Source organism: Anolis carolinensis, chromosome 3, assembly GCF_035594765.1.
Source record: "Anolis carolinensis isolate JA03-04 chromosome 3, rAnoCar3.1.pri, whole genome shotgun sequence".
Classification (NCBI taxonomy): Eukaryota; Metazoa; Chordata; class Lepidosauria; order Squamata; family Dactyloidae; genus Anolis; species Anolis carolinensis.
Window position 1 is genome coordinate 5469909 of NC_085843.1, and position 19749 is coordinate 5489657.

General features: G+C 43.7%; 1 protein-coding gene across 2 annotated transcripts; it reads left to right on the plus strand.

Moving 5' to 3' along the window:
- Nucleotides 1-1007: 1007 nt before the first annotated feature.
- Nucleotides 1008-19444, plus strand: rnf169 (ring finger protein 169). Of its 2 annotated transcripts, none has more exons than XM_003227474.4 (6): nucleotides 1008-1190; nucleotides 9773-9849; nucleotides 10728-10871; nucleotides 13246-13358; nucleotides 14228-14324; nucleotides 15256-19444. In XM_003227474.4, the coding sequence occupies exons 1-6, from the start codon at nucleotides 1043-1045 to the stop codon at nucleotides 16402-16404; spliced, it is 1728 nt and encodes a 575-aa protein (XP_003227522.2). In that variant the 5' UTR covers nucleotides 1008-1042; the 3' UTR covers nucleotides 16405-19444. The 2 variants fall into 2 exon arrangements, with proteins under 2 accessions (XP_003227522.2, XP_062830498.1); XM_062974428.1 differs by lacking the exon at nucleotides 1008-1190 and adding an exon at nucleotides 5778-5823.
- The last annotated feature ends 305 nt before the right edge of the window (nucleotides 19445-19749 follow it).

Consider the following 19749-nt stretch of genomic DNA (forward strand, 5'->3'; position numbering starts at 1 on the left):
ATCCCCTCATTCGGTTATTGCAACTGTTCAGTAACGTGCCTCAAACAAGAAAAGTTATTGTAACCATCAAGCTTGTGCCTAAATAAATGTTATTGTTCCTTCAAACATCTTAGTCTCTGTCATACATACACACATCAAGATTGGACAAGAAGAAAGAAGAAAAATAAAAGTCTCCTCTCTAAGTAGCTAGTGGCTGAATCTTCCTATAGTGGTGGCAAGAGTTGATAATCCCCTTGACATCTGGTGGCAGCGTTTAAATAAAACATATGTATATTGGTGGCAGCGGATATAGTTAAATATATGATAATTAATTAATTAAAAACAAGCTCCACATCTCCAGAAATTGGTGGCAGCGGTGGGATTAAAAAATAATCTCCCCTGCATGAGATCTCCACAGCGTCCACCTCCAAAGGGAAAATGGGATGCCCCAAAGGAAGGCTCTTAGTCCCCTATTATTATTATTATTATTATTATTAAATTAAATCTAATCAGTAGAGACGATGCAGAAATAGATATAGAAAGCCATATTCTAATAAAATTATCACACATTAAAAGCTTTTAGGGCTTTTACGTCTCAGTTTTGTGAGGTGAGGAGAAATGTGACAAAAACAAACTGAGCGTGAGGGGAAGACGGTTATTAAATTAATATTCATGAGGAGGCGGGCTTATTTTGAATCACGGCCTCCTCATTGGGCGAAAGGAGACCGTTGGTTTTTTTTTATACCTACTAAGGGGAGGGGCTGGAGAGAAAAGGGGGCGGTGTGAGAAAAAAAGGCGGGGCGGTTTCCAACCGTCGCTAGCTGTCCCGCGCTCATTAATATGGAGCGAGTGGGCGGGGCCTGCGGGGCTGTTCCCAACCGTCGCTGGCTGGCGCGCGCTCATGGTTATGGAGCGAGAGGGCGTGGTTATGAATATGTAAATACTGGGCGTGACCTGCGCTACGGGTTGTTGGCTGCTCGGGGCAATAAAGCAGCTCATGAATATGTAGCACATGGGCGTGGCTTGCGCGGCGGTTTGTCCCCGCCCCTCGCGCTGCGAGAAAATGGCGGCGGCGCTCCGGGTTGGCGTCAGGGCCGCGCCGCTTCTCCGGGAAGGCCGCAGGCCACGCCAGGCCCCTCCGCCGCGCCGGGAAGGGCCCGAGGAGCAAGGAGAGGCGCCCCCGCCGCCGCCCACCCTCCAGCCCGAGCGAGGTGCGCGTTTGCGACACGTATCGTGTGAAGGGGCGAACCCGTGACTGGAGAAAACCCGTGTTTGTGTCAGTCTGTGGGATTAGATAAAGAAATTGGGGTCTTCTGTGACAAAAAAATAAAAGGGAAAGCATTTCCCCGTGTGTGTGATTATACGCGGGCCAAGTGACGCGTGTCAGGCACTGTGCACGTGTGAATGCGTGTTGTTTTTGACAGGAAGGAGTCTGTATTGGGACGAATGAGGTAAAGGGGAGGACAGGACCACCGCTCTACGGTAGAACTACACGCGTGAATGTTGACACCTGTAACGCATGGATGGGAAACACGCGAGTCAGTCGCGTGTCTCCGCAGCTGTGGTTAAAAGAAAAGCGTTGGGTCCTCGTTGTAAACATCCTGTTCGATGCCCATTTGTGCCTATTTCGGTTGACACGTGTCAGTAGAAGCAGAAGTGCGGGTTTCCAAGCTGTCTTGGAACGGAGGGCCTTTCCACACAGCTATATAATCCAGAATATAAAGGCAGAAAATCCCACAATATCTGCTCTGAACTGTATTATTTTAGTCTACACTGGATTGTTGTGTGTTTTCCGGGCTATATGGCCATGGCCCAGAAGCATTCTCTCCTGACGTTTCGCCTACATCTATGGCAGGCATCCTCAGAGGTTGTGAGGTCTGTTGGAAACGAGGCAAGTGGGGTTTATATATCTGGAAGGTCCAGGTTGGGAGAAAGAACCCTTGTCTGTTTGAGGCAAGTGAATGTTGCCATTGGCTACCTTGATTAGCATTGAATGGCCTTTCAGCTTCAAAGCCTGGCTCCTTCCTGCCTGGAGGAATCCTTTGTCGGGAGGTGATTAGCTGGCCCTGATTGTTTCTTGTCTGGAATTCCCATGTTTTTTGAGTGTTGTTCTTTATGTACTATCCTGATTTTAAGAATTTTTTAATACCAGTAGCCAGATTTTGTTCATTTTCATAGTTTCCTCCTTTCTGTTGAAATTTTCCACATGCAGCGACAAATGCTGGAAATGTGGGAAAGAAAAAGGCACATTTTACCACCTGTGGTGGTCAAGCAATGAAGTAAACAACTACTGGAAACAGATTCATGTACATCTAGAAAAGATATTAAATGCAAATTTTATAATAACACCACAACATGCCCGAAGAAGAACTGGGAAGGAAATTCGTAAGGATTTGGTTTTACGTGACAGTGGCAGCTCGGATAGTATACGCTAGATATGGAAAACCTCGGAGGTACCTCCCTTAGCAGAATTGGAACAATATATTACATACTTGCTGATAATGGATAAAATAATGTACATTTAAGGGGAGAACCTTTAGACAACTTTGTTAATGTATGGCAACCAATGGTACAATATCTCAATGTAAAATTAACTTTAAATAGAGGAAGCTAATAGACTGAAGGCAAGGAGGAAATGGATATTAATTTGGAGCCTATAATATCTTTATATGTATAGAAGATTGTGACCCCTTATTGAAAATACATATAAAGAAAAAATAAATATAAAGAAAAAAGTAACCCTGAAAAAAAAGAAGAAATTTTCCACATGCTTGTGCATTTCAATGGCTTTTCTGTGTTGTCTGATACAACTTCAAAATAATTCATTAGGTACAGTGGAGTCTCACTTATCCAACATTCTGGATTATCCAACGCATTTTTGTAGTCAATATTTTCAATGCATTGTGATATTTTGGTGCTAAATTTGTAAATACATGAATTACTACATAGCATTAATGTGTAATGAACTGCTTTTTCTGTCAAATTTGTTGTATAACATGATGTTTTGGTGCTTAATTTGTAAAATCATAACCTATTTTGATGTTTAATAGGCTTTTTCTTAATCTCTCATTATCCAACATACTCGCTTACCCAACATTCTGCCGGCCCGTTTATGTTGGATAAGTGAGACTCTACTGTATATGTAAATATTCCAAAATCTGGAATAAAAAATCCCAGATACAGAAAGCTTCTGGTCCCAAACATTTTGTATAAGGGATGCTAAACCTGTAATCATGGTGATGATATTCTGTTGCAGTACACTGCACTGGCTCTCAAGATTTCTTCAGAGGACGTCTGCCATTGCCTCCTCTGAGGCTTTTTTTTTCGTGTCGGGGGCAACCGGAGTTGCTTCTGGAGTGAGAGAATTGGCTGTCTGCAAGGACGTTGCCCAGGGGATGCCCAGATGTTTTGGGGGTTTTTTTGATGTTTTTACCATCCTTGTGGGAGGCTTCGCTGAAGCTGATAGAGGGAGCTCATCCGCGCTCTCCCCGGGTGGGATTCGAACCTGGCAGCCTTCAGGTCAGCAACCCAACCTTCAAGTCACAAGGCTTTTATCCCCTAGGCCACCGGAGGCTGAGAGTGTGTGACTTGCCAAGGTGACCCAGTTAGTTTCAATTGCTGAGTGAGGATCCAAACTCTGGTCTCCAGAACATAGTGGAATGTTTATATTGAAAGGATTTTATTTTCCCATGCAATCATGTCTATTTTGTGAGATCTTCTGGGAAGGCCTGTCTTTCTGTCCAACCACCCTGAGAAAGATTGTTTTGAGGAAACAGTGTTTCCCACCTCTCGGCATTGGTTTTTATAGTAGTTTTTTGTCCTTGTACAAGTGGCTGTATTTCTATTCAGTTTGACTTAATGCATTTTTATATAATTTTGAATTTTACAGGGATGTTCTTCAGGTTGTATTTTAGTATGATAGTTGGTTTAGTATTCTTCTGACTTAGGCATTGCTCTAGTGCTTTATATTAGCATTTCATAGTCTATGCCACAGTCTGTTCCTGGATTTTTTGTTTTTGTGTGAAATGAATGGAGTTTTTCCATCTTCTATATCCAATAATGTAGTTGGTTTGATTCCTGTGGTGGCTGTCAACGTATACCGTTGCCTCGTTTTTTCCTTGGAACAACGAATTGTTGGCTTTGCAATATTCAAGCAATCATCCTTCTGTTTCATTTCTTGATCTTAGGCCTTATTTTTGTATAGTTTTTATTCTGCTTTGTTTCTTACTTTTTTGTATTTAGTTTGTTTATGATTAACAAATTTTGTTTTGCCATGTGATCAGTTTCCTCCTAGACTCCAGTGCAACATCTATTTCTTCTTTAGCTTTTTGGATTATGATAATGTCTTCTTCCTGAAGACATCTCCCTGGTATGAACTGGTCAGACGTTGCACGATATCCTTTGACTGCTTTTGCTACCTCTCTCACCCCATTTCTTCATAGATTTTAATATCCTGAGAAAAAACACTGTAATTATCTGATTCAAAATGACCCCTTCCTCTCCATTTTAACTTGCTTACTCCAAGTATTGGAATGTTTGAACATTCCAGTTCTTGTTTTACTATGTCTGGCTTCCTCTCATTCATGCTTCTCACATTCCATATTCTTGTTATATGGGTTGTGCAACTTCAAACTTCCCTTTCCCATCAATAAGTGGACATCCTTTTGGCCTGAGTCGAGTTGCATCATTAGCTGCAACGCTGCTTATACTTGTCCGCTGCTTGTTGAGTGTATTCCAACCTGGAAGTTTCATTTTAGGGAACTATCTTGTTTCATTTTGGATTGTTCCAGGGTTTCCATCATAGCTTTTTCATGATAAAAGACATTTAAAGGGATTTATTGCGCCTACTTCTGCACTGTCCTAACTTCTGTGCTGTTATTATGATTTTTCCAAAAATCAGATATTGACGCACTGAGTAAAGTTGACTTAACTAAACACAGCTCAAGATAGACACAAGATTTTGTTGAAGTCCTTATTAAAAATGGTGCAGCAGAGGTGGCAGCAAATAATCACACACACTAAGGTTATAGCCACAAATGTTGAGGGAAATCTGTATTGCTCTAAATGGGAAATCTTTGTCCTTAAAAAATAGAAGTTAGGATGTGTTGTCGAAGGCTTTCCTGGCCAGGATCACAGGGTTGTTATGTGTTTTTCGGGCTGTATGGCCATGTTCCAGAAGTATTCTCTCCTGATGTTTCAGCCACATCTATTTATTTTTATTTATTTATTTCCAGCATTTATACCCCGCCCTTCTCACCCGGGGGGACTGAGGGCGGCTTACAGGTTGTGAGGTATCCTCTGAGGATGCCTGCCTTAGATGTGGGCGAAATGTCAGGAGAGAATATTTCTGGAACATGGCCATACAGCCCGGAAAACACACAACAACCCAGAAGTTAGGATGAAGACTGTGACTTTATATCAAGCTTGGGGAAACCTTGATAATTTTTTACCTGTGTCTTCCCCCCAAGATGGGACAGGGCAAACAAATGTGGATGTTGGAGCTCAACACATTTAGACAACCAAAGGCTTACCATTTCTGGCATTGATGCATGCATATGTCGTTGTGTGCCTTCAAATTGTTTCTGACTTGCGGCGACTATAAGGCAAACCTATCACAAGGTTTTCCTGCCAATTTTTGTTCAGTGGGGTGTTGCATTGGCTTTCAGGGCAACCCAGCGATTTAAACCCTTGTCACCGGAGTCATAGTCCAGTGTCAAAGTACTACACTGTGCTGGGTCTGCATGGACAATGTTGGGGAGATACCATTGTGCCATGTCCGTATCTTCTATTTCATCACTAGCATTTGCTGAAGGATGCTCTGTGTGCATGGGGACAGGAGCCCAGGTCAGTACCCAGTACATTTGTACATACCTAGAGACCCTTTTCAACCAATACCAGTTGTGTGTTGGTTGGGCTATATTGATGGTATGTGTATCTCCATCTAGGGAGTGGAGCAAGCTGGTTATCCAAGCTATTGAGTAGAGCTACCAACTCTATAGATTTCAGTATTTTCTGAATTCATGATAGAAATGGCTGTAATATTAATATTTGACTATGAATGATGCTAATCTCTTGAGTGTGGATGTGTGAAGGAAACTTAGAATGTAATTAATGTCCCTGGAGCATAGAATCACTGTAACGTGTAGCACAAATATTGTGTTGTATGCTTTCACAGGTGTGTGTGCACAGCTATACTTCAGTTATCATGCCTGATTTGACAGTCTCTACAACCATCTCATCCCTGCATTTCTTCCTTGTCCTAGCTGACAGTTTTGTAGCAGCATTGTCATTGGGAGGATGGTGGCAGAAGGCTGGAGAAACACATGCTTTCAGTGTTGGTTGCTGAAATAAAAATAATGCAAACAAACCTTATGATGGAAATGAATGGGATTCTATTCTACCTGATCCTATTTTAGCTATGTGTGTGCATACAAAGGCAAAATAAACAATAGTTGCCACCAGAATCTCTTGCTGGGCAAATGGAGATAAGAAAACAGAGAAAAGAGGAGACCAAATAAGCTTTCAGCACAGCTCCCCAAGTATGTTGAAAAAGATAGATATGCACGTTGGAAGTGGAGACTGGTAAAATAAAAAAGATTCCGGTGTTTTCCTGAAGCTTCAAATGTTTTTTGTTTACTTACTCAAACTTGACTTATCTAATCCCGGGAGCGGAATGAGCGCCCGCTGTTAGCCCCAGCTCCTGCCAACCTAGCAGTTCGAAAACATGCAAATGTGAGTAGATCAATATGTACAGCTCTGGCAGGAAGGTAACGGCGCTCCATGCAGTCATGCCGGCCACATGACCTTGGAGGTGTCTATGGACAACGCCGGCTCTTCGGCTTAGAAATGGAGATGAGCACCAACCCCCAGACTCGGTCACGACTGGACTTAACGTCAGGGGAAAACCTTTACCTTTACTAAAGCATATTGAACTGCTTTTTCTTTTTTGTGATGTAGGAATGTTGGAATTTATACCTATTCTTGTTATGTCTGCCTTTGCTACCAAATTTTCTGTGAAATAACACATGTGCAGGAATAAATCTACTTTTTAAATTAAGGCGTGCTTGTATTTGGAAGAAAAACCACACATATGTACATGTATGAAAGAAACATAAAGAATGTTTGCAATAACATGATCTAGTCGTAAGTGAAGTACTGTTTGTAAGAGCAAGAGGGAAGATTTGTGACAATCTTTCTAACCACAGTTTTTCTAACCACATGTTCTTCGTTATTTTGGTGTAATGACTCCCACTGTATATTCTTGTACCCTGAATCACTAAACATGGGATGAATTTTGAACGTCAGCATGGAGGAATCCATCTTTATGCCCTACCTGTTTGTACAAAGTTGTATTTAGAAGTAATTGGTACTTATTTCATGATGATGGTTATGCCCCTAAAGGTACTACACGTTGCATGACATGGGGATTCATTGTATATCAATGAGCTAGGGGTGCTGTCATTAAGTGCAAATCTGTACTTTTTAGCATGCTTTTAAGGATGTTTGAGCTTTTGGAAGCCCAGGTGCGATAGATTTTACTTAATTGTTTCTGCCGGGGACTTTTTTCGGGGGCAAGGGGTAAGTAATTGGATACCTACACTGAGTTTTATGACCAATCTAGATGTATGTTAGAAGATCCTGAACTAGGAACTTGGATCATCACATAATGCGTATCTGTGACTTGGAAAGGGAAAAGAGGTAGAGGGGGAAAGGCACAATTTTAGAATGTGGTGTGCCTGTATTGTGATGTTGTATGTACTGTGGAAATGTAATTTAAATGTTTAAATTGGATTGCTCTAAGTTTTTCAGGCTGTATGGCCATGTTCCAGAAGCATTCTCTCCTGATGTTTCGCCCACATTAAGGCAGGCATCCTCAGAGGTTGCGAGGTTTGTTAGAAACTAAGCAAGTGAGGTTTATATATCTGTGGAAGGTCCAGGGTGGGAGAAAGAACTCTTGTCTGTTGGAAGTGTGAATGTTGCAATTAATCACCTCTATTAACATTGAAAAACTTTGCAGCTTCAAGGCCTATCTGATTCCTGTCTGAGGGAATCCTTTGTTGGGAGTTGTTAGCTGACCCTGATTGTTTCATGTCTGGAGTTCCCCTGTTTTCAGAGTGTTGTTTTTTATTTACTATCCTGATTTTAGAGTTTTTGCCTGCCATAGATGGGGGCAAAACATCAGGAGGGAATGTTTCTGGAACAAGGCCATATAGCCTGGAAAACTCACAGCAACCCAGTGATTCCGGCCATGAAAGTCTTTGACAACACAATGACTAAATTCTTTTTGAAGTGAATTCCACCCCCAACAATCCCCCCTCATACGCCCCATATAGCCGGCCTGCACAACCTGTGGCCCTCCAGATTTTTGGGTTTCCAACTCCCAGAAGCCCTGGCCAGCTTGTTCAATGGCCAGGAATTCTGGGATCGAAAGCCCAGAACACCTGGAGAGCCATAGGTTGTGCAGGCCTGCCATGAAAGTTGATTTGATCCTTGGTATCTTCTTAATAGTTTGCTGTTGTTTGTGCCTGGAAAAGTAAACTAAATTGACCGTGGCTTTTTGAGAGAATGTGATCTTTGTTGACCATTGCTGGTCAGTTAGGTATTGCTGTTCAACTGGTGAAGGTATATGCTTTTGAAATGGAAGTACCACCTTTCTGCAGTTTTTGTGTTTGTTTTCAAGTGTTTTATTAAGAGAAGGAATTTTAAGTATAGCTCACTTAATTTGGCCAGCAACCAGAACTTAGTCTCAGCAGGGTTCTGCAAAAACTAGTGTATCTCCTGACACGAAAAAGGTAGGCCACTTCTGATCCCATTTGTCTAAATTCCAGGCAGGCAAGATCAGGTCTGGGATATTTCCTCATTGTCAGGAAAGTGACGCGTGCAATGTGATCATGTGTGACTAAAGGCTACATCTGTGGAAATTCCTCCCTACGTCTCTGGCTTCCCTTTTAGGTCCCACCCTTCTTGGCACGCATTGCAGCTTCTATATCCTCATTACTCCTCTGCTGTTAACCCAGCTCTGTCACTTTGGCATGTGATTCCTTAATTCACCTAAATGGTCAAAAAGACCAGGTGAGTTGGAGAAAGGTGTCATGCTGGTACCTAGAAGGAATAAGGTAATCTTTGTGGGTTCATGCATTCCTCACTTGGACAGCTTCCCTGCTCCTTGAATCCTGCCCATCTGCTTTAGTTTAAAAGTAGGCATGTCCAAGTCATTCTGAAATGGGTTTTTTGTATCCTAAATTTGGGGAGTTTTCTTGTGCCCGGCTAGTACACTTACCGTACATCTTCCTTTCCAGTTTCAGTGGGTTTGTGAATTCTACTTGTCTGTTGTTTTTGCTGCACAAATGCTGAGAACTCCTTGGAAAAATTCTTTAGTTCCAGAAGGTGACTTGTCTGGACATGCATTTGCTAAAGTGGGTGTGCCTTTGAACACTGCTCTTAGACATTTCACTCCTGGTGCTCTAGGGATAACAAGGCATATTAACATGTACTCCCTGGATGTCTGTCTACCTTGTTTACCTACATGCTATAAGTGTACTTTGCTATTCTAAATTTACCTTTCTAGGTTAAAGGTATCATTGCGTCACCTCTGAATGTTTTTGTTTGGGTGGGAGAAGCTAAGGGCTGCTTTATATGTTACTTTACAAATGTTCAGCTACCATAGATATCTTCCTGTGAAAATACATTTTCCTGGTGTGCTAATAGTCGGGTGCAAGCATGCTTCTATGAAGCTTCTGTGAGCGTTCAAAGCCCTAAACAACTGTTTTTTCCCTCTTTTTTCTGCCAACAGAGTTCATATTCAGAGCACCCATAACATTAAGCAAGCCTGGAGAGCTTCGTGAAGAATATAAAAGCCAGCTGCAAAAGGTACAGCTTGACCCACTGTACATCAATTCATGGTAACCTTGTTCTTTTTTGTTCTCTGACTCCTAATCTTTAAAGGGGTCATACTGCTAACTACTCCATGTAACCCTTGTGCGTGCCTACTGTATGTATTTGACTAATATTGAGCAGTTTGGGTTTTACATTTTCTAGTACAGGTTGACAGTAGCCCTATTAAGGCATTCAAAACTGTAAGAGGGAAAGAGTGTGTTAGCCTTGCCCTTTCTGCTTGTGTGGTAAGCATTGGTTCTATAGAGAAGAACTTCCACAAATAGAATGATTCTTGCTCACAAGGAAGTCTCCATGAGCAGAAGAAGAAAAGCGGCAGACAGAAATATAATTAAATACCAAACTAATCCAGGCAGTAGTTTTTTAAATTGTTCTTCCAGCTCTAATCCTGATGCATTGCAAGCCTCAAACAGTCCCTTTGAAAATTAAAATACTCTGTGATTTTTGCTCCTACGTAACCTCCACTTACCTTAGAAATGCACCAGAATCCCAAAAACTGGCAGTTGTTGAAACCAGGAGGTACACTAGTGACATCCTGCTTAACATTTTAGCTGGGGAAGGGAGGTCTGCCAAGTTTCTGAGGTATTTAGGTTGGTTGGGGAGAAATCCACTACATTTTGAAGCTGTGTGTGGAATGTTTATGAGGTTAAAAAGAGGGGGGTCTGATGCCTTTGGACCATTGGTGTGGCCTGTTGGAGTGGGACACAAAGCTGAAAATGGGCCCTTTCATAGTTGCCCAGAATGGTGTTTTTCTCCTTGGTAAAGGCAGAGAAGATTTAAAGGGCCTTAGTTACTATCTGTTGTTCAAATGTTAAGGAGCCTGTTTTAGAGTTCTTTCTTTTCTCTGCTTGAAGTTGAGAAGTGATCGCTTTCCGGAGGAGAGGACATCTGAGGATCTTCTTCATAGGCTGATTGTTGAAGAGGCCGATGCAGGGAGGAGGAAGGCAGAAGAGCAGAAGAAAGAGGAGTCCTTTGCAGTCAGAATGACCCAAGAGCAGGTACATGGCTTGATGGCATTGCATGTGCTACTGCTTCTAAATGCTTTTGGGGCTTCTCATCAATGGGATAAATGGGATCTGTTCATAGCCAGAGCTGGCAAAGGGATGGAAAGAGGTATGGCTGCTTTTAAAGATGAGCTCAAGTGGTGGATGTCCTTCCATCCAATATTACAGATGAATGACTTTCTCCTGTGATCTCCTGTTCTCGTATGTTCTTCTTGTCTTATGGAATGTGTGGGCATCACACAGCTGTCCAGAAGTTGTTGGATTGCAGCTTCTAGCAGCCTCCTAACCACCACTTTGCTCAATTTCCATATATTGCATTTCAGTCTCTCAGTCTCATGGGGGAGGCAAAGCAACTCCCCCCTCACATCAAACTAGAAGTGGTCTATTGCAATCCCTTGCCTGTGGAAACACACAAATAGAGCACTCCCTCTTTTATCCTGTGTTTAAATCAATGAGATCAGTGTCGTCTCTGGCATTGTGTTACTTTTTACTAATTGCCATCAATTATGGAAACCTTATAAATGACATGCATCCTGGATGCTTTGCTACCAACAGCCCTGCTTAGGTCTTGCAAACTCAGAGCAGCAGTGGCTTCCTTGAGGGAGTCTCCCCATCTGTAATGCAGTCTTCCACTTTTTCTCCTGCCTTCCACTGTACCTGCCATGATGGTTTTTCTAGTGAAATGCGAAGCAGGATCAGCTCTGAATGGAATCTCAGGTGCTGTGGGCAACATTTCAGAGTGAGGAGCAGGCCAAACCATCTCTGAATATTTATTGGCTAAGACCCCCCCCCCTTAAAATTCATGGGGTTATTTTCCTTAAAGAGCTGTTTATTTGGCTTTCCTGCCTTGCTCATTGTACCTAGAACTTTCTTCCTACATTTCAAATGGATTGCTTTTCATACTGTCAGCTTTCTTCACAGTCCCATTTTCACAGGTGTGACTGAAAACCAGAAATACAATGGCATGGGGTCATAGCAGTTGAATTGGTATCAAATTGCATTAATTTTATAGGATAGATGCACCCTTAGATACCTGGTTGGCTCCGTTGGGACTGAATCCTGGTCTAGACAGGTCTTTAGTCTTGTCCAGCTTGATTCTTTTGGTCTTTTACAGGTCAGGAATGGGGCACATCTATGTTGAAGAAAGCCCCCAGGACTTAATGCCTGCCTTTATTATTACCAAGCCTGAGGAACAGCTCCTCTGTGAGGCCCTGTTAATGCAGGTTCACTTAATAGAGGTAGCAATCTATATATATAAAAGAGTGATGGCATCAGGGCAGTGGACAAAACAACAAAACTACAGGCCCCCCAACCTCGAAATTTGACAACACAACCCATCATTCATGGCTCTAGGTTGATACAACAAAAAGAAAAGAAAAATAAAGTCCTAATTAGAAAGAGAGGAATAATTGTTTTTATCCAATTGCTGCCAGTTACAAGGCAAAGTTCCGCCCACTTGGTCTCCTAGCAACCTCCTCAGCCCAGGGGACAGGCACAGTTAGGCCTCACTTAGGCCTCTTCCACAGATTATCAGATTTTAACTGAACTATATGGCAGTGTAGACTCAAGGCCCTTCCACACAGCTATATAACCCATTTAGAATCTTATATGCTTTGAACTAGATTATCTTGACTCAACACTGCCATATAATCTACTTCAGTGTGCATACTAAACATAAAGACAACCATACAACCAGGGCCGTAGCCAGAAAAAAATTTTGGGTTTTTTTTTTAAATGGGGGGGGGGGGGTTAACCCCTAGCACACACCCCTCTCCGCTACAAACCTGTCAATATCTGCTTGAGATAGTGCCTGGAGGGACTCTTAATGTTTTGTGTCTCATAGACTTAGCATAGGGATTTGGTTAACCAGTTAAAATTCATGAGTAAACCAGGTTTTTTTTATAACCTGAAAAATTTCGGGGGGGGGGGGTTGAACCCCTAAAACCGCCCCCTCGCTACAGGCCTGCATACAACAGACATTCAATACCATCACTACCTCAACAATTTCTTACCAACACCACCAGACAACGCCACAGCAACGCGTGGCCGGGCACAGCTAGTATGTACATAAAGTAACCTCATGCAGGATGTGGATGAGCTAAACATTTTTGGCCTGGCTATGAGACCTGGATTGGGCAGTTATTTGCTCTTCCCAGCCATCTGATTCCTTCTCCATTTTGTGAACATTTCTGCTTTGAATCACTTTTAAAACATCTTTGTTCTTTCCCCAAATGTGCTTATAGTTAATACATCTGTAACCACTGTGTGGATTTTTCTGAAGGCTCAAAATTGTTAAAACAATCCTATGTATTGCTGGAAGGACAAGGTTTGCAAAAATATCCTCTGCTTTTTCTCTGATTAACGTTAGTTTCCGGAATGCCTTTCTGATTCTGAGAATGAGGAGCCATTTCAAGACAAGTCTGCACACCGGTCAGCTTTTGTCTCCAAGGGAAGCACCTTCTCAGGCGCGTTGCTGGCAGGGTGAGGCCTCAGACAGGACTTCGGCTACCGAGAGAAGGGCAGGGAGAGGGGCAGAACCAGAAGGAGTTTGGAAAATGCTCAAGGGGGGGGGGGGGTAGAATCTGCTCTGGGAGTAATCCACAAATTATAAAATGTCTGTGAGAAGTGTATATGGGCTGCCATTTCTGTGCCTAAATCACAGACATCAGGAATGAATGTGTGATAACGGGCAACATAGCATAAAAGATCAATTTAGCACAGGCATGGGCAAACTTTGGTCCTCCAGGTATCTTGGACTTCAACTCCCACAATTCCTAACAGCTTACACCCAATATCTAACGTTCCTTATCCCTACCCTTCTCCAATAACCCTATACGTTTTACTTTTTGTAAATATATCTTCAATAAAATCTATTTAAAAAAAAAAAAAAAAAGAATTGTGGGAGTTGAAGTCCAAAACACCCAGAGGGCCAGAGTTTGACCATGCCTGATTTAGCAAGATTTTGTTCATCTGTTTCTTGGCAGTCCAGTAATTCTTCATGTTTATGGCTCTGAAGGTTTTACAGCCTCCTAAAGATCACTGTATGATATGAACATGATTATTGATTTATTTGTGTTCACCATATTTGGATATGTCTTTATGCATATATACAAAATGGTTCACCATATTCAGAGCAATCAGCGAGCTAAAAGGCCTAAATAGTCCAGGCCAACGCCTGTTTCCCTCGCATACGGTCTTGCTCGACATCACTCCCTTCAAGCAGAAAACTTGGCACCAAGAGCAAGCTGATATTTATTCTTAATATTATAAAGGCTTCTTGGTGATTTAAATTACTTTGTTGGTGTCTTATTTGTTCTTCTAAGCCTTTATTTCTCCCCCTGATATTTTAGAAACTTGAGCTCTAAAGTAGAAAGGAGCCAGAGTTGCAATGATACCCTTCAGGAAAGATCGAAGAGCCGGCAGAGATCAGCTCCTGTCAGAACAAAGGTACTTGAGAAGCTTTTGACCTTGGAGTAGAAAAAACGTACTAGGTTTCCACTTTCTGAAAATGTCCTGATTTTTCCTGCAAGAAGAGGAATATGCCCTGTACAGGTGGAAAGTCGCTAATGGCAGTATACAGTGGGTTCTTTGCATATTGTAAAATATCATTTGGCATGTAATTTGACCCAGTAATAGGTTTCTTTTCCCTCTCTCTCTCTCTCTTTCTCTCTCTCCCCCCTCTCTATATAAGCATGTGTGTTCCCTCTTGTAAGCATAAGGACACCTACATGCCCTTCTCTTCAAAACAATGAAAGGTAGATCAAGCTGAGAGAGAATCACCAGCCAAATGGGTTTTATGTATGAGTGAGAACTAGAACCTCGATCTCCCAGATCTTAGACTGACATACATGTTACTGTAATGATATAGGTTATTGGCACTTAATACTGTATTATTGTACAGCATCAGCAGTATTAATATCAGCAGCATCTTCAATCCACTATCTGCATTTTGTACAGTATTCAAAGATATAGCATGTCAGCATGCTTGAGTATAAAAAGACATAAAGAAACCCTTTGAGTCTTACTGGAAAAATGCAATTTTCATGAACTGCTGTTTATGAAAGCTTATTCTGGAGATGTCTTTCTCACAGTTACTCTCACAGAGAGCTCAAACTTGTCTAGAGAAAGGTAATGAAGATCATCAGAGGTCTGCAAACCAAGCCGTATAAGGAAGGACTTAGCAGGTTGGGTGTGTTCAGCTTGTAGAAGAGAAGGTAGAGAGGTGGCATGATAGCTGTCATTAAATATTTGAAAGGATGTCATGGATTCAATTAATCTTATGGCCCTATCTGACCACAAGATTCTGAGACTCTTTTATTGTTTTCATTCTTTCTTATAAGACCAGTCCCCCTGAACCGAATAATTGTCTGCCTTGCAGGTGAACCTGTTGGTGAGTGCCTCTACCCCGCTGATGGGCGTGCTCTCCTCCACCTGGAACAGCCGCTGCCTCTCTGCCCCTGACTTGACCGCAGATAAGCGTCTTGTCCTCGGTGCGGCCACGGCTTCTTCACTCTTCCTCCTCCCAAAGCCAGAGCGGTCCATCAGCCCCGAGAGCAACGACAGCATCTCCGAAGAGCTCAATCATTTCAAGCCCATCGTCTGCTCGCCCTGCACGCCTCCCAAACGTCTTCCCGACGGCCGGGTCTTAAGTCCTTTGATTATCAAGTCCACTCCCAGGAATCTGACCCGGAGCCTGCAGAAGCCCACCACCTACGAAGCAAGTCCCCGGATTCTGAAGAAATGGGAGCAAATATTCCAGGAGCGCCAGATTAAAAAGACTCTCTCCAAAGCGACCCTGACGTCCATTGTCCCTGAGATGGGGGAAGATTTTGCCGTTCCGAGGGCAAATTCTTTGATCAAGGACCCACCGGCTGAATCAGACCGTTTCCCTTCCAAGACGGACTCCTCTTGCAGTTTCAGGAGAGGCTTAGGCACAGGGACTGCAGGTCCAGCAAAACTCAACAAGAACCCTCTCAATGCCAGGATTTCCGAGACCTCGGACACAAAATCGGCCCTGGCCCTGGCGGGCTCTTGCCTGAATATTGATGCCCAAATGGTGCCCCGAAAAGTCATCAGGGTCAATGCAACATTTCCGGAAAATGGGGCCCGAGGCCGATCCCTCAAGGCATCCAGGGGAAAGAAGAAGCAGCAGCAGCTGAAGTACCTGAATGACAGCGAACTGACCAACTTCCCAAACGGCCTGTGCCTCGAGAGAGCAGTGGGCGAGGACGGCCCGTCGCTGAGGCGGGGGCGGAAGAGGCAGTGCAAGATGAAGCACCTAGAGCAGGCCGGCTCCGTCAAGAGACTCCGGCAGGTGGCCTGCAACGCAGGGCTGGCGGCCCCCGATCTCCTGCGGAGGAAGAGGCGGAGAATGGAGAGGAAGGCCCAGCAGGAAGAGGAGGACCGGCGCCTGGCCCTGCAGCTCCAGCGGAAGTTTGACAGCGAGAACCGGACTGTGGCCCGGCAGAGGGGGCGAGCCGACCAGTATTTCCTGCGGTCAAAGAGCACCACGACAGGCGCCAAGTAGCACTTCAGAGAACAATGTTGCCTTTTCTAGAATAATGTGAGGTTGAGATAAAAGCAAGATCTGGGAAAGTGAAAGGACCGTTCTCTCAATCTCCCCTTCCCCACCCTATATCTGCATTTCTCTTGTGGGTAAGGTGAGCGTAAATGTTTGGGCCTCTCTGTCTTCCCACATAAGCCATGCTTCATCCTGAATATCCTTCTGAGGTGAAAACTAGTCCTTCTTAGAAGTAGGCTGCCCAGATCCGGAAGGACATCCGCACAAGGCTGCTCTAGGCAGGTGGGAGGCAGGCACTTCTCAAGGTGTGGTTTATGGCCCACTTTCTGGGAGTAGACATCACTTTGGAACCGCTGTTTTTGTGATTCCTTACTGTGTCCGTTTCAAAGCGCAAATGCAACCTTAAATTGGGGGGGGGGGGGGTGTCCAGAAACATAGAAATGTATTTCAGTAATCATGTATTATTGAGCATTCAGATATAAGGACAACTACTTATTCTGAAACTAAACCAATCACCACTTTGCAGAGAGAATATGCAATGAGTGAATGGGGAGTGGCTGTTCAGCCAGTATGGGGATTCATTCCAGCTCATCTCTGTGTTTTCTTGAAGTTTGTCCAAACCTGTCCTTAAGTTAGAGGACCCTAATGCAGTAGGTGACCAATAGTCCAGAACCAATGTGCAGAACTAGAGACAGAGAGGGAAAGATGCTCCCCTCTCGCTCTCCTCCTGCACCCTGCTCTTCCTTTGGGCTAACTGAGACTTTAGCCACACTCCTAGTGGGCCAGACTGGACTGGAGATATTAGCTATCAGTGCAGGTCCCAGTATTACTCTGGGAACAGGATATATGGGCAAGGATATAGTGTGAATGGAATGGCTGTCCAGCCGGTGAGAAAACACCTTTTAACTCCTGTCGGTCTTCAGTTTTTAAAGATTGCACAGTTTGAACACTGTCCCTTCTCTAGCACAGAGAAACTGTCCTTTTCATAACATTTTTGAGCCAAGGGTCCATTAGTGTTGACTGGCCACCAATTTATTCCAAGGCCTACATTTATTTTTGTGGCTTTTGTGTCTCTGGACCTTTCTCAGATCTTCCTTGTGAGAATTCTAAAATGGAAATGTTTTTGAGTCCTCAAAGGTGGCCACTTGATTCACCCAGCTACAGACCCAACATGGTAGGCACGGTCCATCGGTGTCTTTTTCTAAGCTTTCGTTGGCACGATGGATCAGTGTTGTGAGAGCTGTTCAAAAGCACACAAATAGCATTAGAAGTAAATAAGGGGAAACTGAATGCCGGAGATGGGTGGAAGTCAAAGGGTGCCAGTGCAGGTGCCACCCAGGGGCAAATTGGACTTTGTGAGAGGGATGAAGCAATTTGCTGATGCGTCAGGAAGCCATGAGGCTGTGAACTTTTCTTCCTTTTTATCACAGGCTGATAGGGATGATGGGAATGAGACACACTACAAGCTAGAGTTAGGGAAACTAATAACCCCAGTCCTCTTCTTTTCTCTATAGAGTTGTCTGTAACCAGGGCTGTTGAATATAGCACACTTTGAACCATGTTCTTCCTCCTTCCCCGATATCCAGCAGAGAGACCTTTGGGGATATGCATTATTTGTGCAAGTCTGCATTGGCCATGCAAACTATTGAATGTATTAAAGGCCTTTGTAAAGAAGCATGGGCCTTGAACTATTGCCGTTGGTTTACCAGTAGTTTCTCAAACACCCCAGGAGGTTTGGCTCCATAGTTGCCCACATGATAAGCATAAAATGTGCCCAGCGCCTGGGTCTTCCTTGCCCTCGTGGTCCTGTTCACAGTGTGGCCCTTGCTTCCTCTTTTCCTTTGCTGAAATCTGCTGCTACTGGTATCCGTGAATATCCAGCTTTCTGCATATCAACTCATCTCTGCGAAAGTTGATTGTTTTCCCAAATGGGGTTCTGCTTATGACTCCATAGGGTGGTCAAAAGGGGAAGGGGCTACTGTTTTATGACACGTATCCGACCCTGGAAAGGTATTTGGACCATAAGGGGCGGGTGGGGGATTTTGATGGATAAATGAATGTCTGCAACTGCCAAAGACACAAGCAGAGCCTGAAAGTCCGCTCCTTTCTCTGACTCTGAATTTCCAAGTTCTATGTCGGATAGGTCGACGGTGGGCTTCCATAAAGAAATGAAGTGAAAAGTGCCAAAAAATTGATTGGATACGATGATTGTATTGCATTTTTGTTATGCGCGCAGCAGTGTTGTGTTTTATTCTGAGACATTGTGGGGCTGCTGTCTGTCTTGGAGGACGGGCAGAGCTTTGTCCCAGTGCCCTCAGTGAAGCAGGAGGGAGAGGAACGTACAAGCCTTAAAGACTGCCTCCTGCGTTTTTGTAATGAACAGGGACCGGCCTTTGGCGATTGCTCACGATTGCTCTTTGGATTGCGGCCACGTCATGGTTTCCTTGGTGGAAGATGCTGCCCTTCCAGTGTGCTTTCCGATTTCAGAGAGGACCATATAACAATCTCTCAAGGGGACATTCCTCTCCCAAGCTTTGAATGTGGATGTGAGTATCCCTCAAAACACAAGTTTGGTTTGAGGTTTCGTGTCCTGACTCATCTCCTCGGCGAAGGTCAGAACTGCACTATTGCTGACCCAATTGGCCCGTCCATCTTATCGGCATCCAGTGGGAAACATTCTTCCTTCTGCAGCTATTTCCAAACGCTGGTATAGGAATAGCTTGCTCACTATGCAAACGGACAGCAACACTTTTTGGTTGCGGGCGGCCGATGGGATTTTGTGTCCGTCTGGTTTCTCTGGTGTCGAGACAGTTCCAAGGGGAAGTAAAACAATAGTTATGGCTGTATTCCATTCCTTCCCCGACTTCCTTCCACCTCGGTATGCTTTAAATACTCCTGTGCTTTCATGCGTATCCTTTGGCTCCTCGGTACTTGAGAACCAGCGCCGTACAAAACAAAGCGTCGTTTTTTGAGATCACAACTGAATCACTGTGGCTTCGTCAGATTTTTTTTTTCTTCATAAAAACAAAATCTGTTTACTGAGAAATGAATTTGTGTGTGTCTTTGTGAGTAAAAGTTTACAGTCTGGAATGGGCCAACTTGGGCCCTCCAGGTGTTTTGGACTTCAACTTCCACAATTCCTAACAGCCGGTAGGCTGTTAGGAATTGTGGGAGTTGAAGTCCAAAACACCTGGAGGGCCCAAGTTGGCCCATGCCCATTCCATAGCAAGCCTTCAGCAAAGGACTTGTGCTGGAAGGATACAACCCCAGAAAGAAACCATATTTCATTGCATAATAGTCTCCACCACATAATAGTTGAATCCCCCATTTTGGGGGTGGCAAAATTTGTAT

Coding starts and splice junctions, on each gene's coding strand:
- rnf169 (XM_003227474.4), top strand. CDS start 1,043: ATGGCGGCGGCGCTCCGGGTTGGCGTCAGGGCCGCGCCGCTTCTCCGG. Junction 1,191..9,772: donor CACCCTCCAGCCCGAGCGAG/GTGCGCGTTTGC, acceptor TTCTGCCAACAG/AGTTCATATTCAGAGCACCC. Junction 10,872..13,245: donor TCAGAATGACCCAAGAGCAG/GTACATGGCTTG, acceptor GATTAACGTTAG/TTTCCGGAATGCCTTTCTGA.